Here is a 27,039-nt window from a genome sequence, read left to right on the forward strand (position 1 = left end):
ATATATAGCGATAAAGCAGAGTGTGAAGTCAGGACGCTGAAGTGTTTTTCTGTCCTGTCCCAAAGGACTTGTCAATTCAAAGGAAACATCTGTCAGTCCAAGTGGACATTTTAAAAGACTGATTCAAGCATTGCCTGTTCAACCTTGAATTCCATTTATATCCAGAGGCTGCGAGGCACTGATACAATGACACTCAAAAAGGTATTAACATGCCATCATTTCACAACAGTTACTCAGGCGTCGTTATAGTGGAAACACATAAATCAGTACAGTACAGTATGCATGTGCGCACGTACAGTCATTATTTGACAAAAAACCTTGGCCGGGAAAGCACACCAACACACAGACAAACACTGGAGGGTCTAACTATGTTAAATGACTAGTATTAATCACCTTTCTTGGTCTCCGTGGTGATTATGAACGCATTAATCAGCAGCCTGTCTGCCAGATGGAAGTGAGCATGCCAGGTCGAGCAAGGGATGGATGAGGAAGAGTGAAGTGAGGTGCAATAGTGGAGAGAAACACTGGGGGGAATGGAGCTGGGTTTTTCTTTTCTCTGTCATCAAAACAAAGTGCATGTCACTCTAAGTGGAAAAAAGAATATGAAAGGGACAATAAGTGTAATAAGAGCAGCTGTTCATCACTATTCTGAGCAACCCACACCAACCTTCTGTGGCTCTCAGCAACACTTGTGTTTGAACGCTCATGCATCAAGATGCTGCCTACCATCTTTGCGCCAGACGACATGTCCGTGCCCTTCTCCGGAAAGATGAGAGATTTTTTTGGTGTATACGCAACACATCCAGCTTTTCTCAATCAAATAACTTGCCAACAAGGGGTGCAACGACACAGTCGGCTCATCATCTGGTATAATTCACAACACAGGGCTCACAGTTACTGTGAGTTACGATACTCATTTATTCTTGGTTAGGTGTAAAACAGTCTTTCCAGTTTCACCATTCTTGGTTTTTATATGTAAGACTAACATATCATAAACCATATTTTATGTAGCAAATGGTAGTGAATGCTGCCGTTAATGCCTGCTTGAGTTGCAATGTTATGCATTACTTTTTTAAAGTTGCATGACTCCACGAATGTACGGACAAGAACAGACCTTACTGATGAAAGCGCTGAGTCAAACCTCCCTGTCAGACCTCTGTATGCAGTCCGTCCTTCACTCTCATACGTCAATTTGAAGCCACAAAATCCATTGTTACAGGTCTATTTATGTGTACAAACACATCGCCATACACTGTGCTGTGTGTATAGACATGCACAATGTATCCAAAGATGCACACATTTACATACGCGCACAGGTACAGTACACTCTCAGGTACAGCTGTAGTTGTTTAAACTGTTGTTTTAGTGGCAGCTGTCTGCCTGTCACACTACGCCACTCAACTTTCATTCCAATCACGCAGACTTTTTTCATTTCGCAGCAAGCTTTTAAGACGTCGCAGCACTCATCTGCTACACAAACAACTTTATTTTCCCCCCATCAAAATAGTTCCAAGTGCACAATAATTGGTATTCATTTCAACTTCAAAATTCACATTAATGAAAATGACAGCAGTATCATCAGTTAATTGGGACAGGAGTAGCCTAATGGCAGCACAGTGGCGGCTGACGCTAATTTCTCTCTCATTAATATTGTCGCCCAAAGCAGGAAGCACTCAAAATGAATCAAATGGGTTGTGTGGGTGGATGTGTCGATGGAGTGGCTTCGACTGGAACTAAATCAGTATTCAGTGTATAATTCAGAAAATAAATAAAAAAAATATATATGCATAATATCTATTTTATATATGCTATCTATCCGCTTATACAGAAGAAACTTGCTGAACTATATATCAAATATCTAGCATTTATAACTTATGTGGCAAATAATCACCATATTTCTACACAGCCTGCATTTGTCTATTGGCATGTTACCGTTGACAGCCAAAAGGATTGCAAAGAGCAAAATCAGGTCAAGAACAAGTATTGCTATTCTTCCTTCATACTCTTTTATCTCCTGACTTAAGAGAGTAACTTTTTTTTACAACCAGAAGAAGGTTCTGTGTGGAGGCATTGCAACATGGCTCTAGAAATGAAGCATTGATCAGTGATGATGCAAAGACATGGTATTATATTGTGTCTGCTGGACAGCAAGGTCTGCCAAAGGGTGGCAAAAAAAATGATATCCATGGGTCATTTAAAAATCAGAAAACCTTATTTGTAAGAAAAAAAAAAGAGATTGTATTGTAAAATTATAGAAGCAGCGATGAAAACACTGCACCAAAAACCCATGCTACAGCATACTTGAGTTCCCCCATATCAAGACTACATTATGGAAAAAATATATATCTTTCATGTATTTGATACCTCTAGGCCATCAGGGCATCAAAGACTGAGTGTACCTCAGCCTTTCTATGGTGAATGTGATTACAGTAGCTGTGACAGAGACCTTGTGTAAGCTGTCAATCAGCATCAGTCTTTCCCTGACAGACAGAGAGCCTGCAGTAAGACAGTCACACAGGCTGAAGTGCTGTATGTTGCTATCCTGAATAACAGGGCCATGGTAGAGGCCCGCCTGACTCTGCTATCCTGTAGTGAAAAATGTCAAAGTCACCAGGGGATATTCAACAAAAAACAGTGTTAATCAAAGCTAATCAAAGGAAGAAAAGAAAAATCACTCAGCAAAACATGAGTCTTTACACTGTCTAAACAATGACTGATGTTAAATTATATGACATTCAACAAGTATTACCCAATGCTCACAATTAACCACCACTGACAGCTGCTGTTATTTTAACAGCAGGGCTTTTGTTTTTGCATTTACATTTACGTACATTTCTTCATTTGTACATATGCAAATGTTTAGTGTGGGTCCTACGCACTGTTCTAGAAATGAAACCCCTTTATATAAAATGCATGAATGTACAAGTTAAGTTCTGTGTTTCTTCCTCCACCCTTTCTTTGCTGGTAAATACAGCTCAATAACAACAAACAATCCCTATGGACTCAATTAGATACAGTTAAACAAATGCTGTGACTTTAATGCCCTGCCCATGAGCACCCAAATATCTTCCAACCAAAAATATATTTCTTGTGTGTGTGTGGGTGTGAGCAGGGGTGCATGTATTTGTGTGTGTGACTTAATGTTCACACTTCCTCTGTCTTGGGATCTGCCATGGAGCTCCCTGAGCAGCAGTGTGTGTTTGATAATTAGAGAGCACATGCCTGGTTGGCTCATGAAGGGCTGCCTCAGGGAAGGGTGAATGCTATGAGTGACTATCAACCACTACTCGCATCCAGTGACGACTTAAAGAGATCAAGGTTTTGGGGGGGAAAAAATTAAAAAAAGAGTATTGTCTTCTCTTTTGATCAGGCTAACCTCTGCGACAGCTGCAGGTTCAATGTGATAACCAGAAAACACACAGGATATAGAGTACCGTATTTTCCGCACTATAAAGCGCACCGGATTATAAGGCGCACCTTCAATGAATGGCCTATGTTAGAACTGTTTTTATATATAGGGCGCACCGGATTATAAGGCGCATAGAATAGAATAGCGTCGTAAGCGTGTCTCTTGAAAGGTGCCATTTTGGGGTCTTTATACACACAAGTGGTGTTGGACTAGGAGTAAGCACAGTACCGGTGTTTACCGCGGTGCGGCTTTGTAGTTTACCAGTCGTACTGAAACATTTTGACAGAGCGCCGTGTACAACCAGTATGGATCAACCAATTAACCAATTGATCCATATATAAGGCGCTCCGGATTACAAGGCGCACTGTCGTTTTTTGAGAAAATTAAAGGCTTTTAAGTGCGCCTTATAGTGCGGAAAATACGGTCGTATTCACAGTGTTCTATATGTATTACACCAATCTGTTTGAGATCAAGTAAACATCTGAATGTTCTCAACGCTTTAAAAACAAACCCTCATTGTCAGTCTACATCTAAAATGCAACAGTTAATTGGTCCTTGTTGATCAACTCATTTGATCGCTATGCTGATTTCAGGTATGAACATTACCCACAGGAAGTAATGTAATCATGTAATCATGTCTGTGTACCTTTTATACTTTCATTTCTTGAGTATTTAAATAACATTTAACAGTCAAGGCATATATTGTTTGTCTATAATGATCAGATTTTCCCATGTGATGATTAATGTTTCATCTACTCAGCTAGTTTACTTCTGACAAGTGACATCAATTGCTTGGCTCTGGGGAGTAATGAACATGTAGTGTTTGTAAATCCGCTGTATACTCTACAAGACCAAGTCATATTTTTTTTGAAATGTTAATAATTAATATGCCTCTGCTTTGAATCTGCTCGCAGTACACAATGGTTAGGGCTCATTGGGGGACTCGGCTAGGGTAAGATAGTAAAACAAAAGTTAACGAAACCCATTGTCCAATTCTCAGTTGCCGAGGAATAAAAGGAGGAAAATCAATTTGATCTGGCAGCCATAGTAGACAGGGTAAAGCAAGAAAAGAAATGTAGCTCGACAAATACTATTCACCATTGTCTGGTCTGAATACCCTGTGCGATATTAATTCACTTCCTCTCTAACCAGTCCCTTTGTTCCTGCTTAACTGTATATCAGTTCAACTGACAGACAGGTCTGTGGTCCGTCATCCTGCACATCTCTTACTCAGCCTTGTTCCATGTCCTCCTTTCACCCCTTCCATATTGGTGCCAGTGTTGTGCTGTCCTGTGTCCCTGCTCCTCTGCTGTTCCCCTCTTCTATCCTTGCACCTTTGATGTCAGGACCACAGCTAAAGCCTGAACTAATCTGCTGTGGGGCTTCCTGAGCCCTAACCAGGCCAAGGGTTGGAACCAAGAACATGGCACGGGGACAAAAGAAAGACCGAATGAATAGACTGAGAGAAATCATTTGTTTTAAACATTTCAATTTCACTTTTAGATAAATAATACATTTAAAAATAAAGTTACAAATGTATTGATCTGTATATTGTGTATTTTAAATGGCAAAGAAGGCAGTAGTCAATAAATAAGCCAGAGAGAGCTGTATGGCACTATGTAAAGTGTAAGCCACAATCCATACCGTTTTTAGAAGTATTAATGAGGGGGTGGATAGAAGAGAAGGGCTTACAGTAGTCCAATTAATGATCCTGGAGGAAGAGTCTGCTGTCAGGGGAACATTGTTATGAAGGACGGAGACAAGATGAAAAACCACCATGAGAACGCTATCTGCTGTAACATACTGGGAAATAAGAGAACTGAAGGAAGGAAGTGCAACGAAATAGTGTCAGCACACTGTATGAAAAAGGAAGCTACAAAGGAACTAAATGTATAAGCTTTAGTTTAGCCTATAGCCAACCCTCCCATCCCCTCCCCATGGCATCCACACCAAGAGAAGAAAAGGCAGAATAATCCCTGAGCAACACTGTTCATCTGCCTTGCTCTGATGCTACTATTTATAGCACATTAAAGGGCTAAAACCGCCTTTTTTTCACCTCTGACACAAAACATTAAAAACCCTTCAAAGTTAAAGCTCTACTAAGAGGATCAAGTGTGTAAGCAACAGCAACTCAAACAAGAAAGGGCAAACAAAGACGGAAGGCATCTCTCTGAGTTAAAGGTTATCCAGAAATATATTCTTCAAATAAAATAAAATAGAAACATTCTGCTTGATCGGCGAAGGCACGTTTAAGTTCAGATTTCATTTTAATTTACACTGCAAAGATAATTCATAACCATATACAGGAAACAATACTTAATGCTGACCCAGTAATTTCACCACAGCACGTTTTTTAACCACAAAGATCATCCAATAATATTTCAAAGAGATATCCTTGTCCCACATGCAATACACTGTGCATCTCTTGCAGCTAATCCAGATAGAACGCTGTAGATGCCATACTCAAGATAAGATAAGAAAGGGCAACATTTAACTTGAGAACAGCAGCACAGAGTCAAAGTGAAATATGACAGCGAATAGGTCTGGTCCTTTCCATTTTCATCAATATGCCCCTTGATATTCACACCTACATGGGGTGGGGGAGAAGAGTAATGTGTTGAGAACCCAACAGGTCCAACATCTGACTCCAAACACATAATACGCTACCAACCAGCACACATACAAACCGATAGATCCAACAAAGTACCCCATTATGCAGTATTCAGCACAGCAAAATGATGTGGCATGACAGAACAGTGTGGACAAGGGAGAGGGGAAACCTCACTACAGGGCACAGTTTGGACCCAGGGCTGCAAATATGACCACTCTGCTTCCCCGACCATACTAACCAAACAATCTAATGTAATACCTGTTTTCGTATATTGAGGCATATTTACAAAACAGCAAAAGACAACGCTTGTTTGTACAGTACATGTATTGTTGTATCATGCTACTATATAGTCTCCAAAACAGGCCTTGTGTCAAAGGATCAGCTTCCTCGCTGATCTCAATCATCCATGCAAAGAGCGCACTAATTAGCCATGCTAATACAAAATCACACTGTTTTTTCTTGGTTCAGCGGCCACAGCACCCCCGTAATCCTCTGTTATCACACAGTTGGGGAGGATAGCGGAGCTAATAACACTGTGATATTAGCAACACTGATCTGCAAGTGATAGAGCCAGGCAGCGCAAGCTAAATCTGTCTGCATGAGCCACAGACCAGACAAATCCCTTTTTTAATTATTTTTTTTTCCCCTTGCCCATCCTTCTTCTCAATGTTCTCCAATCGAACCATCTAATTAAAAATGCACGAAGAGTGGCAAGCCGGCAGCCTCAGTGTCGACAAAGATATAACGAGGTCCACATGTTGGTAGAGGATGAGACTGATAACCTGTGCTACAAGGTACATGGAAATTACCTGCATTTTGTGTGTGTTGGTGTGCCCCAACACACATTTCAACATTTGAATGTCAACACCTTGCAACTCCATTAGACCAACTGCAGATTAACCTTAGCATTTTAGAATAATTACAAGAAACCAATGATGTGTTAAAAGTAAATTTGTTGCAAATACAAAGTCCTGCCATCAGGGACGTATATGTTAGAGCTCTGTCAAGATAAAACTTGTTTTTGCTGGTCTCTCTGTCTTTGCTTGTGTCTCATTCTCTCCGTGGGGAAAGCGAGATTAAGAAAGATTGCAGTGCTGTGGGATCAATATAATGCCAACACCTCCCTGGCACTCTCCAAAAATCTCTACCAAGCAAAATCACACTTACAGAGGTGGTCTAATGTATCAAATAACCACTGTATCGTTTTAGCTTTGACTGAACCTCTGATGGAGCAACAGCCTTGTCTGCAATGAGTATAAGTATTCAAAAAGACAAATATGACTCAACTTCTAAGCCACAAAAAAAATCGTCATAATATAAGAGCTGCTAATAACGTAATAAAAATGCAATAAAAAAATCGATTTAATAGCCTTCCTATAATAAATAATGGACTAACTTTTTTTTTACCTACAATTTAATACGTTATTACATTTTATGGTTTGTGCCATTTTTTCATGAAAAAATGTAATAATGTTAAGAATCAAAGTGAAATATGAGTTATATATATTTTATATATACACACACACACACACACACACACACACACACATATATATATATATATATATATATATATATATACACATATCACAAAATATGATAGGAAGTATAAAAACTTGCCTGCCAGAAATACAGTCATAATGTATTAACTTGTGTTAGTATGATACTACTACAGAGTCTACAGAGCTTTTTACGGTGAAGGCCGACATTGCCTGTCATCCTTTGTTGCCCCACGTTTATTGATGCAGTTGAGAGGAGTTTTTATGGAGGCACGCTGCTGTGCGGCCTGTAATTGCCGGTCAAAGCACGCTCACCGGAGTTCATAAAGGTTCCTCTGTAAATATATTCAGGTTGGCCTAGTGTCACCTCATACAAAAAAAAAGACAGCTTCTGTCTGATGAATGGGAAGACGAGAGGTATTTCACTGCCACACTGCACACACACAAACGCATTCACAGTAGCACCAGGTGATAAATGAATGCATACTGAGTGTGCGAACTCACATACACACAAGAGCAAACTGTCCCAAATAAGATTAAGATATACTACACTCTCAACCAGTGAGCCACGTCCTAGCAGGTTCCCTCCTTCTCTCTTGATCCCTCTTTTCTTCTTACATTACAAGCCACAAATGTGAGTTCCCCAACCCTAAAATACAGGAATATTTTATGAATGAACATGACTTTCAAAGGGTAGAGGAAGACCCCCACTGCGTGAGTAATGTGTCATCAAAGATGAGAATGACTTAGTCAGTATGCCCGTTGGTTCAAACGTAGATGGTCTGGAATGAGTCAGCCAGACTAAAGAAACCTGACAGTATTGTTGGCTGTATGCCACCGCAAAAAACATCAATCTTTAGGTTATTCATTCATTTGTTAGTCATTATTTTGTGGATTCTACTTCCCGATGCAGTTTTACTTGTTTTAAGGATTTAGTACAGTATAAACAAGTGCCATTGTCTACAAAGAGCAGATCACTCCACTATAGTATCAACGACACAATGGCGCTTGATTCAACAAAAGCAAGCTGATTTGCACTGGAAAGAAGGGGAATTATCTAACGCCCCCTTGGCTGATGTTGTCACATTGAATTACTTGTCAAGTGGGCTGGTTTTTCACAGCAAGCTTTACGTATTTGGTGTTCGTGTGTTTGTGCCCTTTTGCTCCTATGTTTGCAAGTTGTTTTATGAAAAAAAGGGAGGTTAGAGACGGAGAACAGGGATGTGTTGTGGTTGAGCAGTGAGCTCTATCAGACAGTCACATCTCCGTCCACTCGGGATGCTCAGGAACAAAATGTTCTGCTGTTACTGCAGCAAACAAAGATCCACCTTTGAAGTCACTTTGTTTAGAATTTGCTATGTATTCTGTTTAATAAAAATAAGTATTGTATTGAGATCATTTCAATCGTGCATGTGAACATAAAATGAATCACTGATTTTGCTATGTCATGATGTCTGTATTATGGAAATATCTTCTTTTTTTTCTTTTCCATTGTTGTCTGGTTTGGAAATTTGTCCTAAACAATAAGAAATTGAGTATAAATAAAACTATCAAGATTAATAAGCAGATTATAAGGAAGGCCCTTGCCATGCTAGAATGTCACTCCTAGCTAACACTACCTAAAAAAATACAGAATTTAGCCCTCTGGTCAATTGAAGGGTTTTATTCTACAACTTAAATTTAGATTTGACTGGACTACCTTAAAATGATTTGTTTTTTGCAGTGCAGAAGAACCTTGTTAAGTGCATGTGTGTGCGCCATTACACAGTCAGATGCAATGCAATAAGTTGGCATTAAAAGGGATGCGTGAACTCGTCCTCACTGACCTGCTTTTACAATCTAATTGCCGTACTCAGTGTCCTCTACAACAGACCACTGAGTGCACTGTGCATTTGGCCCATTGATTTCATATGTTGCTTTCCTTCTAAGCCTCTCTTCACCGCCCTACCTCCTCCTCGTCCTCTTGCTTGGTTAATTACTGTGATTGATTAATTGACTGGTGTGACGTCCCTCACAGTCCTGTGAAACTTGGTGTGTCACACCAATCACACTCTCAAAGATTGAGGGTGGCCAAGGTTAAAGGTATAACAACCTGGCAGAAAACAGTGATGTTGACCAAGCAAGGCACTCAAAATCTAATTTCCATACAGCCTCTATCTTTTGATCACACCATAACAAAAAGCCACTGAAGCATGCCATCCTTCTTTAGATTAGTGGCCCTTGACCAAGGGAGTGAATTAAGGGATCAAAGCGGTTCTGTAGGATGAATCATCAGTGGAAGCTGCTGAACAAACACAAGTGTATAACTATTGTTTTCACAAAAGCGACAGAAGATGAAAGACATAGGGAACAAGAGAGTGATTGTAGTTTGGACTACGCTGATCCTTACTTACAACATCAGAGTTGGTATAATTAATCAAAAAGTATGCATATGCAGACATACGGCGCTGTTAAGTAAAGAGGCCCCGTGCTGTGATGTCCTGAAGAGCAGAATTAAGTGTTTGGATAAGATAAGCTTTCAAAAATGTATTTTCAAATGAGTTAACGTATTACAGTACTACTGAGATATGAACATTCAGTTCTGCATCTAAAGGCATCCCAAAAAAAAAAAGAATGCCTCCAATCCATTTGCAGGCCCAGGGCGCCAATGTGCATTACTTCAAATATGCCTCTGTGTACAAATCATAAGCCATTAGTGCATCTGTGGGACTGTAAAAAAGCGACAGATTGGATCCCAACGGTGCAGTGCTTAGTAAACACAACTAAAGAGACACCCAGTCAGGGCACAGTGATCTGGGCCATTACGTCTAACCTCTGCGTGTTCTCTGGTCTCACTGGGATGGGGGTGAGGTAACACATGGCTAGACATGCTTACACAAACACATTGCTATCCCGGCTGCTTGCCTCGTGGGAGCTGGTTTATAGGTTTGACTAAATATTGCCCAGTAAATTGCGGCATCTGCTAAACACAACGTGGATGATCAATGACCATGTAATAATGAAGAATATAACGCATTCCCTTACTCGTCTGCTGTGGTGTGATTTTTATAATATAGCCTAACTGAAAACCCACAAGCCAGCTTGGAAGTGTGCTAGAGTACATGGGTATGCTTTGGCCCATTTCCACTAACCTTGCTTTCTGCTACCCCTAATCCCCTCCCCTCCGAAGCTCTTAGCCTGAGCAATTTGACTGAGGGAGTAATAAAGTGTGGAGTGCTGGGGTGAGCCAATCTGCAACAAGGCACCAGGTGTTGGAGATAATGTTCCGCTGGAGCATTTCTTGGCGTGTGGCGCTAAGTTCATCATAGCTGCAGTGTTGATCGATGGCGAGTTACAGATTGAGTCCTCAACCAAGTGCTGCTGTTAATAAATCCTGACTCAGACAAAAGGGGCTGCAGCGGGGAGACTGGCAGAGACAGCTATTGATCTTTTGGTCAAGCACAGGCCGATAAGCCAAACTATGGTTTTAGATGTATAAAGCTGACACTGCAGAAGAAAAAGAGTGAAAATGGGGCAAACGGCGTTCAAGAAGACAGCAGAGGTGACCTTTTTGAAATGTTTTTTGAAAGCTATTAATTGGGCACATTGGAATTTAAATTGGTCGACCTGGTTTTACAAACAAGCAAGTCATGAGTCATTTCAGAAGAATCCTGACATTGATTCTTCCCTCAGGCTAACACAGTATTTATTCCAAAATACAAACAGTATGGACCAGTGTCTTGTGTTTGGCATCTACTATATACTATATCTAGTTTAACTCTTTAGATTAAAATGCTTATTTTTAAGTCTAACTGCTGTGTCAAATGTACATCTTTAGTCATCAGACTATATTAAACATGTCAGTGAGTTCAGTAAAATATAATTGTCATATATATATTTTAGACAAACCTTTTTCACATAAAATATTATCTGATGAAAAATACCAGTTGAATGATGAAGAATGCAGCTTTGCTACTCTGAGACATCCTGACTGTAAAACAAAATGTGATAGTGTTTTAATGTTTACCTGCACTTGCAGCAAGTACAGTATGTATTGTAACAGATTTGTGTATTTTCAGATTGTGTTTAGGGATTCCCATCCCGTGCAGTGCCAGTGTACCTGTGTGACAGCTAACGTAACAGTGGCTTTGCGCAACCATGTGGCGGACATTTAGTACCAGACAGTACATCATTCCTGTTCCCCCAACACACAGCTGCAAAGGGACTGTCCAGAAGTGGTATGCAGACATGATTATGAGTATGTATTTTTATGTTGTAAAAATACTGCCTTTGACATCGGCAGCAGGATGTGGCCAGGTCCTGAAGTCTTTTCTTTCCCTCCACTGTAAAATGCTCTAATTAATCTGTGAAAAAATAAAAATGAACCGTATCATGTTGATGACATTAGCCGTGATGAAGAGAAAAAAGGATGTTTATGATGAATGTGTAAGCTTCAGACCATCGTTCCCTTATCATTCAGCTGTTGGACGCACCAGATCCACCTGTAGTATATTTAATGTTAACGTCTGCATGGTCATCCCATGACAAACAGGCAATTTTCTTCAATATCTGCTTTCTTTGAGTAGTAAAGAGAAGACAGGGCCGTGGGTCCAGTTTGACAACTACCACAAAGGGCTGGGAGGAGGAGTTGCAAACTGATTACTGGTGCTATTAGTGTCTTGATGTTTCATTTTGTGTATTAGTCTTGTTTACTGATATCACTGAATAAATCATCTCTTCCATCATTTGCTCGAATTAGATTTAAAACCGTAGATGCTGTTTTCAGGTATTTTCAACCATAAATTGCAGATTTTTTCTGCAGAACATTTTAACACCAGCACTGGTGCGTTTCATCAAAGTACAGTCCTATCATATAGTTTACAGCAGTGAAGGGTGTGCAGTTGCTCTTTAAAGGTTTGATTAATTCAAAGCTCCGTCAGATGCCGAGCCATGCCACAGCCCCCTGGCGATCGGATCGCCTATCTGCGATCTTGAGGGACCCCGATTGGACAACATGAAAAAAACAAAATGATGCGGTCTGCGCAATTAATCTCTAAGAACCTTAGCAAGCTTGGCTGCAGGTCTGAGTCATCTGCAGGGTGGAGAATTGGGAGAGGTAAAGCGGTAGATGAGTCTCGAGAGTCTGTAGAGGTAGACATAGAAATAAACTTGTAGGTCACAAAAACCAGACAGGGATCCAGCAAGATAAGAGGATGTGATGGATGCAGCTGGCATATATAAGCCCCTCACAACGCGATCTGGGGCCTCTTTTTTGTTGTCTTTGATGTGATGATCGTTGACGTGCGTCAGGGCTTCATTACCATCCGTCACATCAGCGGATGAAACATTTCCATCTCAACCAATGTGTATCTCCTCATGAACTTTCTCCATTGTAAAGTTTAGGGAGTACAGTTGCGGGCTTTCATATACAGTATATGCATATAATTCCCATTGCAACAGGCATGCAAAGTTAGGGGAATACATGAGTCAACAGTAACCGGTGTTTGCGAATGCCCAAATCAAAAGCCAATCTTCTGACATGCACTTCACAAGTACATTGGGCTGCATCTCAAACTCTGGAATCTGGAAAACTTTACTAAAAAGCAAAGAACGCTGTTTATTATCTGTAGTTTACTATTGTTTTGGATGATTTATATGTGGGTTTTATGAAGAGAGCACCACTTACTGTAAACGACTATAGGATGTATGATGAAAGACTATAGACTTTCATTAGACAATCAGATCAAACTATCCACTCAGATGCTTTATGGGCCCACATAGCAGGAGAGAGAGAGACTGACTGAGAAAGATAAAGAGACACAGCGAGAGGGAGAGAAAAGCCAGACTCAGACCCTCCTATACGTGACCAGACTAGTGATGCTGTGATGAATTACCGGTAAAGCTCCATAGCAAAACTCTTCCTTTACTCCACCAGTCCGTGTTGTGAGAAACAGGCCACAGCATAAGAAATGGGGGGGGAAAAAAAATGTCACACAGACAATATATGCCCACTCAACCAGCACACAGCATCCATTTAAAAACACATCTATTCAAAGTGCCCCTGCATATGCTGCCAATACTCTGCACTCCCTTGCAGAACATAACTGCCATAGTGCCCAAACGTTCAATAAATTACGCTTTCAAGCAGGGGACGTCCGGGATCACAGGTGGGCCGCCACATCTTCTTGCGCTTCCATGCAAACAATGGTCAGAGGATATGTTTCACAATCAATCACGTCCATACTCACTCTCACTGTGACTTTTTTATTTAAGGAAATTCTTAAAAGCGGCGTACATCTGCTTGACATTGATGGACTGCCGTTGAGTCCCAGTAGGAGAGAGTATGAAACGTGTTCCCCACATGGCAAATAGCAGTTGGCATTCACATACAAATATACACACTTTCATGGTTTTATGCATACATATACACCATTGCACCACGATCTAGCAGTGGATCATCTAAGGTAAATAACAAAATAATATGTGCTGCAGTAAACCTAAACTTAAATCTCAGGAGCCCCAACATGAAAAACGTATCACTCTCTTTGAAAACACAAAAACAAAAGTTGAGGCATTCATCTTCACAAAAAATGAAACATGCTCATATTGCTATAACTCCCATCGGAAACTGGAGAAAACAGCCCCTGGGCTTAAAAAGCTGTTCCGAAGAAGCTGCACTCGCTCTCAGGTGAGTCAACCTAACATCCAATCAATATACAGTATATCCAGTGTTCTGTACTCTCCTGCAACAGCTCTGTATCTCTTTCTAACTCACTCACAAACAGACATGCTCCCTCCACGGGCTGGGGACAAGCTGACACATATCAGCACTGCAGGCATAATCCATATGTTTGCTAAATGTCAGTGTCTCAAGTCCGTAAGGTATAAGGTTAAAAGAGAGAGGACAAAGGATGGGAGGCAACCTACAGGGATCAAAAACGCGTTGGGCTCTCAGATCTCCTAACAGGAAAAAAAAAAGAGTTGCATTTACGCAGGATGCTTTGTGTTGTCAGCAAAGGCTTGCATGAAGAAAAAAAAGATACCCCTCAAGGGAAATAGAGTTTGCAAAAGTTACTAGAACGGAAAACGAAGACATAAGTTGTGTTTGGGAACACTTTCTGTAAAATGGTGCAATCATTGAACTGTGATGCGGCAATTTTTTCAACAGAATGGCTCTTTTTTTTTTAGAGCCTAGGGGAGTAATGGCAATATTCTGAGTGGTTTCAACTTCAGTTTCAGGCAAGTTATACTCTATTTATAGTATCCAAGGTGTTGCAAGAGTTGCTTTCAACATCTCAAGGGAGCACTACTGGTGGATCAAAATGTATTATGGCCCTTTGCAAAACAATTGAGCGCCAAAGACAATTAAAAGTCAAATAGATGTGAGCTCCACTTAGTAGCAAGCGGGCGAATGAGCATCTGGCAATTGGCGAGCGTCAGGCGTTATTTACATTGCCTCAAAGTGGATGGTGATGAGGAAGAAAATCAATGTGGATGCAACCAGTGTAATGGCGAGCAACAACGAAGAAGTCCTGTCAGGGGTGATGCAGAGTAGAGGCCGTATTCAGTTGTATTCAGTTGCCTGTTTTTACCAGCCCTTCCCACTGCCACATTCAATCCACATGCGCATCTCAACTCCTGGAGTCAGTCTTCAAGGCTGCCTTCTCCGGCTGCCTCTTCAGAATGCTAACTCTGCAGGGCCGCCAATCAAAGCAGTGGATGGTATGGTAAACAAGAATGTAAGGGAACAGGATCAGATTCACATATGCACGGGGTGACGTTTTGGATGGTGATTGATGTTGTTTATCCTGGGTTATTCTCTTCCTCTCAAAATACACACATCCACACAACAAGAGAGCTGGGAGCATGGTAACTTGACCTGCTTTCCTTTGAGCTGTTGTGGATTGATCAGGGATTCATGGTTTTGACCCTGATCCCTGGCCTCTCTTCTCCCATTGGACCACTCAACCTGTCCGTCAGGTATCAATCAATACTGCTCATAGAGCTCCCCACAGTTTGATTCAAGCAGCCAGCAGGATTCCAACACTATATAGACTCTACGGCTGTGAAATAAGAGCACACGGACACCTACATTCCTGCCATTTGATCAGGCCACAAGGATATACCAGTTTGTGCTTTCTAACTTCAGATAAGAGACATTACCCCTGAAAGCAACAAATAAAGGGTTTGATATGAGAAAAAAAACAAGAATCCAGGTTTAAGTTATATGTCTTTCTGACAGAAAGTTTATGCTTATTTATTTGTACCATCATCCTAATGAGACAATACTTTGACCCTGGCCTGGATTGTAAACTCTAATTCACAGTTAATAGTAGACCTGAAATAAAGAAACCAAACTTTAAACATAAAGATAAATTAGTCCTGTAAAAACCAGTGTGATTAAATCACAGACCAGTCCAATTATATGGTGAGAGAGAGAGAGAGAGAGAGAGAGAGAGAGAGAGAGAGCTTCCTCTAGCGCCACTGAGTAGAGTGCTCACTGAGCCATTAACTGAGAAGATGTGTGTTTTGGGTCAGCACCATCATAGCACTCCTCCTGACCTCTCTAATTGGCCACCAGCTGGGAGGTCGTTCGCCCTCCACCCATCTATCACTCCCAAGTCCATCCTCCCCTCCAAAGGTCCAGCCCTTCCCCACACTTCTTGCCTCTGGTGTCCGCTGATTCTCACTTGCTGACCCTGTCACCCCCTTTGTCTGTCCTTACTCCTCCCTGCTAACTTTAAAATGATAGATACCCAACCACTAAGAAACTTCAGAGATGAAGTTAAAGCCTTGAAAATAGACTGTTCAGTTATTTATGATTTGTAAGAAAACCACCAACAGTTTTGAAGTCAGTACTTTGTGCGTAAAACCCAGCGTGTTTTGAAAAAACAATTAAACAATAGAGGCAAGTCAGCATGTCTGCACCGTGTCCTCTGTCCCACATGCTGCCTTTTCCTTGCAATGTGCACGATCAACTGTGACTTGCACTCTGCATCGCTTGCCAATATTCCTTCTCCCTCTTCACTTTCTTTCCACTGTTTTCCCTTGCTCTTTAAGACAGTGCAGCCATGCTGCAGGTGCCCCACTATAGGTGCCCCCGGCAACAATCGGCACACAGATGACAGAATCAGTAGAGATTTGGATGCCCGATACGACAACAGAGAACAAATCAAAGTTCGGGACAAGGAGCTAATGAATTCGTAAAATGTGCAAAACAAGCAAAGTCGGGGTGCAGACTGTGGGAGTCTGGGAAGCAATCAACTCTCGGTTGGCCAAGCAGAAATTTCAAAGAGACTTCAATATCAGGCTACAAGGCACAATTCTCCGTTTTAAGACCACTCAGAGTCAATCAAGTTCCTCCCGGGAAGTGTTTTTCCTTAACTACTGAGTGAATGAGTGAAACTGACATAAGTTTCCAGGGGCCATCTCACTCCAAGATGACTTGTCATATATTCTTTCTGAACCCTTTTCCTCTATCATCCATCCATCCATCCATCCATTTTCCACCGCTTATCCGGGGTCGGGTCGCGGTGGCAGCAGGGCAAGCAGGCCGACCCAGACCTCCCTCTCACCGGCAACATGTTCCAGCTCATTCTGGGGGATCCCGAGGCGTTCCCAGGCCAGCTGGGAGATGTAATCTCTCCAGCGTGTTCTGGGTCTTCCCCGGGGTCTCTTCCCAGTTGGACGTGCCTGGAAAACCTCCAGTGGGAGGCGTCCAGGAGGCATCCTAATTAGATGCCCGAACCACCTCAGCTGACTCCTTTCGACGCGAAGGAGTAGCGGCTCGACTCCAAGCTCCCTCCTGATGACCGAGCTCCTTACCCTATCTCTAAGGCTGAGCCCGGCCACCCTACGGAGGAAACTCATTTCGGCCGCTTGTAGCCGCGACCTTGTCCTTTCGGTCACGACCCAGAGTTCGTGACCATAGGTGAGGGTAGGAACGTAGACCGAGTGGTAAATTGAGAGCTTTGCCTTCCGGCTCAGCTCCCTCTTCACCAAGACGGTCTGGTGCAGCGCCTGCTTTACTGCTGCAGCTGCACCGATCCGTCTGTCGATCTCCCGCTCCATCTTACCCTCACTCGTGAACAAGACCCCGAGATACTTGAACTCCTTCGCTTGAGGTAGGCACTCCGTCCCCACCTGGAGGGAGCAATCCACCGGTTTCCGGCAGAGCACCATGGCCTCAGATTTGGAGGTGCTAACTCTCATCCCCGTCGCTTCACACTCGGCTGCAAACCGTCCCAGTGAATGCTGGAGGTCACGATCTGAGGAGGCTAACAGGACCACATCATCTGCAAATAGCAGAGAGGCGATCCCGAGACTCCCGAAACTGACGTTCTCCGCCCCCAGGCTGCGCCTAGATATCCTGTCCATGAAAATCACGAACAGGACCGGTGACAAAGGGCAGCCCTGGCGGAGGCCAACACCCACCGGTGTTGGCCTCCGCCAGGGCTGCCCTCTATCAACAGTCCTTTATCCCAGTCTTTCTCTGTGTGCGTCTGTGTGTTTCAACTGTTTAATAGCTCAGCTGAGGCTACCCCTCGTCCCTTCCTGCCAACTGCCTGTGGCTGTAACTTCAAAGTCTCTTTCTTTGCTTGTTTATCCACACCGCCTGTCTCCTACATGTTACTGAAACTAAACCTGCATTTTTATATTTCATCGAAGACAGAGAAAGTGCAACAACTGTATATTTGTCAAGCTAACATTAGCCTTGTGAGTGAGGGAGGGACAAAGTGGCAGAGAGAGTGTGAATGAGTACATCTGTTTACACAAGTTCTTATAGAGTGCCAGCACAAATATACAGAAGTCTGGCTGGAAGTGTGAATACGTATGTGTACATGTCCATTTGTGCCCATATGGGCTCAACTGTGTGTGTGTGTAGGTGTGTGTGTGTGTGTGTGTGTGTGTGTGTGTGTGTGTGTGTGGGGTGAAACAACACTATACGTCTGGCGGTGGTAATCAAGCTCACTAATTACTTCCTGAGCTGAGAGAGTTGTCAGAGAGAGGAGGAGCTGCCACAGATGGTGAGAGACCCACACTGACACCAGGATATCCTACCTCTTCATCATTAGAGCTGAGCATGTGTGTTTGTGTGAGACTGAGTTATTGAGAGAAGGAGTGAGGGTGTGTGACCAAGATTGAGTGTTCAAATTACAGTTGAAAACCACAGACCACATGACACGCCACGAAGGGTACAATGCTGAAAACTAGATAATAAACAAATACTTCATCCTTCTATATATTATGTTCATTTCAATGATAGTAACAGTAGTACTTGATAATGTTTTACCTTGCTGTTTGAATCAATGCCTGCTCTTCTGCTATCCCCCAGAGACATTTCAGACAGCTATGTATCTAGATACAGTCACTTTAAGCTGGCTAAGATCTAATGAACCTAGTCAAATTCCATTTCCTTAATCTGCAAAAATGCCTGTCGGCAGGTTGTGTACCAGTAGACTCCCCTTCCCTTCCTGTCCAAAGCTCGGCTCGCTCTCCAGACAAATTGCTAGGGACTGACTACTCACCACTGTGAAGAGCCATCAGTGCCGCTGACCTCGAGCAGGTCATAGTCGTCCTCCAGCTGAAAGTCAGAGAATACCAGGGCAATGGTGTCTCCTGGCTCGGCCAGCACAGTCCAGGTGCAGTCGGCATTGTTGTTGTACTCGGTTGGGTAATTGGGGGTGGTGATCACCCCACTCTGGCCCCTCAGTGTCCCGCCACAGCCATCATCCGCTGCAGGGAGCACAGGAGAGAGAAAGGGCTGAAAAGCTATGTAAAGGAGGGAAATGTAAACACAAATAATCACAGACTTGTGTTGCAGGTATAACTGAAGACGTACAGACAAGCAGAACCAGTATGAGTGGCAAGGTAGTAAAAGGCTAATAAACACAACCTGCAGCTTCACTTCAGCTAAAGGTCAGGTTTGACCCATAATCAGTCATATCAAATTCTAACTGGCTATTGCAAGCTCATACCTAATCAGTACCATAGTGGCCCAACTATAAAAGGCCACGGATTAAATGAACACTCATTTTTTACGATAGAGCATACTCAAACACTGACCCACGATACAACACTCTTGAAGCAACAAGCTCACTCTGTAACACAAGAGCTAAAACTTCCTCCACTGAAAGAGACCGTCCGATGGTACATTACATCATAACAAACAACATTATATCATTTTCCAGAATTTCCAAACAGAAATACATTGTCTGTATTATGGACAATGCAGGCATTACACACATGTATACAATGTCAAAATTAATAATTTAATTGGACAGATAAAGCTCAATTATTATCACGCTAATAAACCACTTTGCTGCTGCAACATATCAAGATGGCAGATATGCTGATCACTGATGAGGCAGACGCAATGATTCAGCAAGAGAAGTCTTTCAAACTATGTCACATAGGCTAATTTAAGTGGGTGAAGTTTTACCAGGATCCGTTTGTGCTTTATAAATATGTATTCTTTTTTACATTTTTTTAAGGCCGCAAATTATCTTTTAGCCGCTAGCCAAAGTGCAGATTTTCAAATTCAGGAGCATGAAAATGTGCAATGACTTACAGCATATTGTTCCTTTGTCTGCAATTTTTGCCATAGGCCAGAGAGACACTAGTCACAGGATTTCAAAACGCCCTAGAGTGTTTACCATCAGCACAGAGCAGGGTAGAGTGTGTGATGCAACCTAATGCAATTAGGGGGGGGGGGAGTGATTAAAGTCTTATTAATTCAGATTAATGTAAATCAACACAACTCTTCCATCCTCAAAACTGCTTTAAGGAGATCATTAAATAACAAAGCATTCATTTAATACGTTGCCAGGACATCTCCCCTTCCAAGCTTCTGATATGTTCATTACAGCTTTAAACAAAAGAGTATCATGTGCTATCTGCGTTGCAATTCCTGCGTGGAATTTGTGGAAATATTTGAATACTTTAAAATATTGTGTGCATACGTCACTTCAGTATGTACCGGGGGAAAAAGGAGACACGTCAAAATGAGTTTTCAATGACCCGAAATGTCTATTGGTGCGCCTCAGTACCGGGGTGGCGTGGGATTCATTTGTGGGCGGCCATCTAGCTGTGTGTGAGGTGTTTCAAAGGGGGGGGGGGAGGAGGAGCTCAGAAGCCCCAGGCCCTGTCTATCATCCATCCTACCTGTCACCACGGCAACCCCCCTAAGGGAGGGCAGGCGAGTGTACGGGCGAGCGGAAACTTGTGAGGTGTGAACTTGAATAGGAGGGAAACCACGGCAGAAGGGCAAGAAGAAGGGGATGAAGAGGATGACAGGTGACAAGCGAGGATGGGCGAGACAAAAAAGTGCAGAGGGAGGGTGGACGACGAGGAAAGAGAGATGGCGAGAGGGGTGACAGGTGATTGTTGCAGTGGGAGTGACAGGAAGTAGAAGGTAGACAGACGAAAGGATGAGGAAGTGCATTGATATTCCACACAAGACGGTTTCTTCACACTTGAAGGGATGTCTCTGACGCTCCCCTTCACCTTGACTCTCTCTGTTGCTCCATTTTTTGGCTGCCGCTTGCCGATGCAAGTGCTCTGTGACGATGGAAACTTAAATGGCTCTACCATGGACCGCATGAAACCCCCCCCAAATAAAGTGCAATATGTGAGGTGTGCAAACTTATCAAATCAGTCAATTGTAGATGTCATGATGTTTCCCAACAGTACATATTTTCAGGCTGTTGTGTAAAAGTGGAAGCATATATGGATGTGGAAGCATAAGCAATGCATGCAAGCTATAAAAGCATTCATGCCATCAAAAAGGCATGTTTATACGCACCAAAGATTCACACAGTTATGGCTTTAAAACTATATCTGAGATTGTAAATGGAACAACTAAATGTGACACAATACCACTCAAATTCAGAGTGCCTTTGTACTTGGTAGAATAAAGCTTGTGCACAAACCAAAGATAAATAAGCGTGTGTGATACTGTAGTTATAGGCAGTGACATTTAGAAAGATATGCTTCGGGGTTAAGAGAGAGTGTCAGGAGCTGAATAAAAGAGTGATGTTTAATCACTTCTAAGTATCCTCATGACAAGTGATGTAGTTTTTAAGATTATAGCTAAGCGACCAAATTGCTGACTATAAGACACGTAAAACATTATCTGTGCCATCAATATCTGGCTACCATTGTATGGCTCGACAGCGCTGCCACGGTTGCCCTCTCCTTAGTTCAGAATGGCGACCGTGCCAAAGTGTTGTCCCCTGCTCCCAAAGTACAGCGTCACATGTGTGCTTTTACACATATGGGCAGGGTCTATAATTAAGGTGACATTAATTATACACTCGTGCGTTATGAAAGAGCACTCAGGTGTACACGTATAATTGTGTGTGGCACTGGGACACAATTAATCACTGGGGAAATTGCTTGTTTCTAAAACTTGTTGGCATTTAATTTCTGCTGAAAAGGTAGCATAATCACATCCTTTAGATACACGCATCCTTAAAAGAGCTTAGTTTAGATCTGCACAGCAAATTGTCAGTGAATTATGGAGAAAAAGAGAGGGAGGGGAGATGACAGAGTTCTTCACAATTTTATATAAAATTGCGAAAAAAAACAGATTGCAAAATGTGCACATAACAATTTCACATTTGGGTGTGAAGTACAGGCATGTGCATGTGTCTGTATGTGATTGGGTAGGTGGGGACTGTGCTGGCGCGTTGTGCCCAGCCATGTGGGCTCCTATGTGGGCTTCCTGACTCCCAGCCTGGTTGCAGATGGCACTGTGTCTCAGCGCTCTGCTCAGCATGCACACTGACATAAACCATTGGCCACATGGACACAGCAAATGGACATACACGGACATGCAAACTGTCACGTGTATGACATGTGGTTGCGTATTAATTGCGAAGAAAATAATTCTGAAAAATGGTGTACAATAGCGTCACATTTGCCTAGAGTGAGCCATTTACTAGAGCAGTGTCATGCTAGGTCAGACAACACACACTGGCAGGTGTCGCTGCCACAGGGGTGCTTGCTAACTTTGAGGGGAGGACAACTGGCATAAGCACCAGACTGGGAGCTAACGCATGAGGTCCTGTCATGGTAAATAAGATATCAGTGTAACCGCAAAGAAATGTTATCAGGTCATGTGAAGGCATGTGCAAATACATGCAAGTGTGTGTGTGTGGGCTGGAGGAAAGGTTTCACCAATTAGTGAATAAAAACACTATGTTTGCTTTTGAAATGTGGAGCAATCAACCTTTTTAGAGAGTTAATCGATAAAATCTCATGTTTAATGTTTCATTTTTAAATGATGGAAGGAATATCTTCGTGCATGTTCATTAGGACATATGGACCAGCCATTCCGTTGTTAGTTGGTATTACCCTTTAATCCAGCTTTACAGTTGATGCCAAAATAACCTCCCTATGTTTTATATTTGTAATAACTTTAGTAATTATTCAAAATCAATTTGATTATCTGTGGCATATTTATGAGTTTAAATTAGATGTGATTAAAACATTTACTTTGTGGACAAAAGGTATTCCAGATTTAGCCTGGGGGACCTGTTGTGATTGACAGTTTCCCACTGACCCTTCGACATACCTCTGCAGTAGGGAAGGGGGAAATCCCATGCAGCAGTACCCGCTGAAGTGGCAAGGCAGGACAGGGTGGTGTGACCCTCCAGCACAGAGCCCGGACTGCAGCTGTAGCGGATTTTGTCCCCAATGTTGAACGTGGACCCCTGCTGGTGGCCATTGAGCAGCTGTCCAGGATTACCACAAGTGTAGCTGGGCAGAGCTGGAGAGAGAGAGAGAGAGAGAGAGAGAGAGAGAGAGAGAGAGAGAGAGAGAGAGAGAGAGAATAGATAGTTTAAGAGGCAGTCTGTGGCACTGCGTCATGTTAGTACAAGAGCCAGAAAATCAAGGGAAAAGTACAGAAAGAATCTGGTGGTGACAATCAGTGCCACAAACCAGACGAGGTTATGGAAAGTTACCAAGATATGTAACACAACACTATTATTTAACACACTTTATAACAACTGAAGACTAAATTAATTTCTCCCTGAAGTGCTTCAAATAGCTATATAATTCACTTATAAGTCGCTCATGGATGCCATGTTGACCATCTCGGCTTGTTCAATCATGTTCCTGTATCATGCAAATAAGCGAGAGGGCCCAGTATTGACAGAACCTCGTCTAATTGTGTGTTACAATGCAAATCAAGTTCAAATAAAGTCCAATCTCTTGCTCCTGCACCTCCTCTTGCTTCAGTCTTGCAGTTAAAAGTGTGCGGTTGTAGCTTCTGTTCTCCTTGGTGACATACAGTAGAACGCCCAAGCTTGGAGTATAAATAAACCTGCCATAACCAATAATCTATTACTCACACACACACTAACACAACTCTGTCATTCAGTTTACAGCCCCAGTCACACACTCCCACACAGTGAGGGAGGTGGCCAGAGCATTTGCTGGACTTTGGATGAAACTCAGTCTCTCCACAGGGACCGGACTGAACTCCGGAGAGGACAGAATGGCTCCTATACAGCAACACAGCTTACTGGCACCTCAACGTCACACTCAATCCACACTTGCTTTTTCTATACTAAATATTACAATATTTTATAGGCTATTAGTTTGTTTTGGCTGCACTGTGTTTGGTCCAACTTTAATCTTAACAGGATTTAAAGCTCTATGTTGAGTTTAGTCAGCACAAAACTAAATGACATATTAGGATGCTTGGCGTTGTCTTCGCAATAGTCATTTTTGTATCTTTTCACACATCATGCTGTGTTAATTTCAAGTTTGAAATAAAATTTAAAAAAAAGTTTTGTTTCTTTATCTTTTCCCCTTTCTAGCACGGTAAGTTAAGACTTCCTTACAGCAAGGTCTAGCAAGGTTGGATCAATCTTTTTATCCAACAGTGCATTCCACAGGGCTTGAGCTGTGGAATTAACTGGCTGGTAAATAAATAGAATGCAAACAGTTTGTGTCCAGCCCACCATCGGACAACAAACATGACCTCTAAGTGCTTGATTTCGGGTGTGTGTATGTGTGTGTGTGTGTGTGTACACCTCACAAAGGTTACGTTAGCTGTGAAGCTGCGTGTTATGAGACAGTGCAAGGCTTTAGTGATGCTATCTCACAGCCTAGATATGAATTCTGATTGTTTGGTTTTTAATATTTGGAAGTATATATTCATAGATGGCGTGTTGAGGGGTTTGCAGTTGGCAGATATGTCCAAAACAAAGGCAATGCACTGCTGTCTCACTCATACACAATGTCAGTCTCAATATTAGGGAAAAGTCATGATTGACTGAGAGAATACAAATTGATTTACACATTAAACGTCCGGAAAAAAGTTGTCTCATACAGTATTTGTAGTCCATAAGTTATTTAAAAATATTGAATGTAAATGAACGTATTCAAATGTGTGGGTGTAGATGGATTTTGGAGGGAAACAGACAAAGTGACTTTATTTCACAAATACTGTTTCAGCATTGTTGGCCAATGGCGAAACATACCGGCCAAATCCTTCTTGTCACGCATTTACCTACTTTTTCTAAAGATGCTCTGAAAGGGTAAAGTCAGCAGTGACTCACTTAGGGCAGCTGCATGTTGGATTTCTCGATACATCAGTGACTTCAAAGCAGGCGTTTTCCATCATCTATTAAAGGTAGAACACCTTTTCAAACATCAAGGATTCTGCCCTTAATGACTCAATGCTGTATATCTTTTGCAGTACCTGGTTACTACTTGGGTACTCTCCCTCTGGCGTAATGCTATACACTGATGGCAGGCTGACTTGTCACTTTCAGGCTCCACTGTGCCATAGCCTTTATTTTGACCAGCCAAGGCCACCTTATTACAGCCTCCCCTCCATCACTATACCACATTAGCATATACGCAAGGCCTCTGTCTGATTAGCATACAGTATTAGCTATCGGGACTCAGGCGTCGGTGATGCTGCATGGCCACAGGGGCCCCTGGTGCAATGCAAGTAACGGCTTCATCCCTGCGGTTATGAACATGAAAGGCTGGATCAACGTAGCTCTTGTGTCACAAAAGTTTGATTTAAGAGATTGAAAAAGAGGCGGGTCAGTTCAGACAGAAGGTTGGAGTGAGGTCCAGGAATAGATAACTTTGTCACAGCAGACGTTTTGACTTGTGCCAGTGCCGGCGCCCTCATATTGTACATGCTGGCGTACCGGCATGGATTACTGGCACGCCTAAATGGACCGGTGCCATCATTAATGATATTAGTGACACCTGTGCTTTTCCTGCTATGATAAGTCAAAATGTCTTGCTTTGAGAACAGCCTAATTTTGTGGAGAAACAAAAAAACAAACTGATAAAGACAATGGATGTGTGAAAAAGAGGAAGTGTATGCAAGGCTGGGAGAATGACGGGGGAAACGTGTGTGTAAGAGAGAAAGCCTCATTGCATTAGAACTGATTGAAGGGACGGCACTGTCAGACTTTAGATGTGTATGTTTTGACATACATACATGTGCTGTATGTGAGCGTGTGTGTGTGTGTGTGTGTGTGTGTGTGATTTTCTCATCACACTTCAGGTTATTAGTTTGGGCAGTAAATTAAGTCTAAAAGCGCCATTATTTGGGCAATCCCCAGAAAAGGGCTATGCCTGGATCACTGAAGCAGCAAATACTCTCTTTATTCCCACAATGTGAATTTATCTGTCACCAATAAACATCAACAGTAAAAAAACATTGACAGTATTTGATAAAGTGCATCGATGCAGCGACGCTCGAGCACAAAAGACCCGAAAATGTAGGGTTGTTTTTTTTTCTTTCCCAGCTTTCTTCCGACACAATTATTCCCCCCCCAAAACTGACTTGAAAGTGGTAGAATTTTGATGCAGTCAAAAATACAATTCATGAAAAGGTAATGTCTCTCTTTACGTACAATAAAGCAGGATAACCTGCTGAGAGCTAAGTATATTTATAGCCAACATCAGGAATCCAAGGCACGTGTGCATGAAAATGAAAAATAATAAAAGAAAATGTTGAACTGTGCTCTTTAAACTTATTTATCAAAATGTATTTCTTCCTGCAGGCTAAATCTTAAACAGAGAAAGAGAATGAAAAGTGAGATGGAGAGGAAGAGAGACAAAAAAACAGACGCACACACACCACGGAGCTTGGGAGAAATAATGAGAAAACAATTTTAAATATTTGCGAGATGACTTCACATTACTCTACATTAATTTCCTCCCCTGCACACGCTTTCATACATCAGAATTATTTCACAAATGATTCTGCAAGCTTTACAGCCTTCATGGGAAAACGTTCTGTTTTTAGAACAGAAAGGTGGGTTTTCTTCCAGGGGGTCTGGCTTCTGTCATCACGTGGACTGTTATATCCCAACCCCCCCACACCAGAACCCGCAACATCAGCCCTTGGGTGTTTGTCATGGCAGGTCCATAAGTCACGAGGATGGGAGACTGTGACATGGCCCATCCCTGGGGGCCCGAATGCTTTAAGCACTTCCACTGCTGAAACGGCACAGGATGCTCCTCGTCCATCAAAGCATTACTCTCTACTGCGCACA

The 27,039-nt window shown here is 42.3% G+C and overlaps 1 protein-coding gene across 1 annotated transcript in view; it reads right to left on the reverse strand.

Moving 5' to 3' along the window:
* Positions 1-27,039, reverse strand: part of csmd2 (CUB and Sushi multiple domains 2) — a 201,255-nt gene that overhangs the window by 122,057 nt on the left and 52,159 nt on the right. Inside the window, exons 4-5 of the mRNA XM_076075332.1 lie at positions 23,076-23,270; positions 19,027-19,234 (exon numbers count right to left, since the gene is read on the reverse strand). Of these exons, the coding sequence (XP_075931447.1) occupies positions 19,027-19,234; positions 23,076-23,270 (403 nt within the window). The remainder of the gene's footprint in view (positions 1-19,026; positions 19,235-23,075; positions 23,271-27,039) is intronic.

Source organism: Anarhichas minor, unplaced genomic scaffold, assembly GCF_050575085.1.
Source record: "Anarhichas minor isolate MPS153535 unplaced genomic scaffold, ASM5057508v1 ptg000051l, whole genome shotgun sequence".
NCBI classification, from domain to species: Eukaryota; Metazoa; Chordata; class Actinopteri; order Perciformes; family Anarhichadidae; genus Anarhichas; species Anarhichas minor.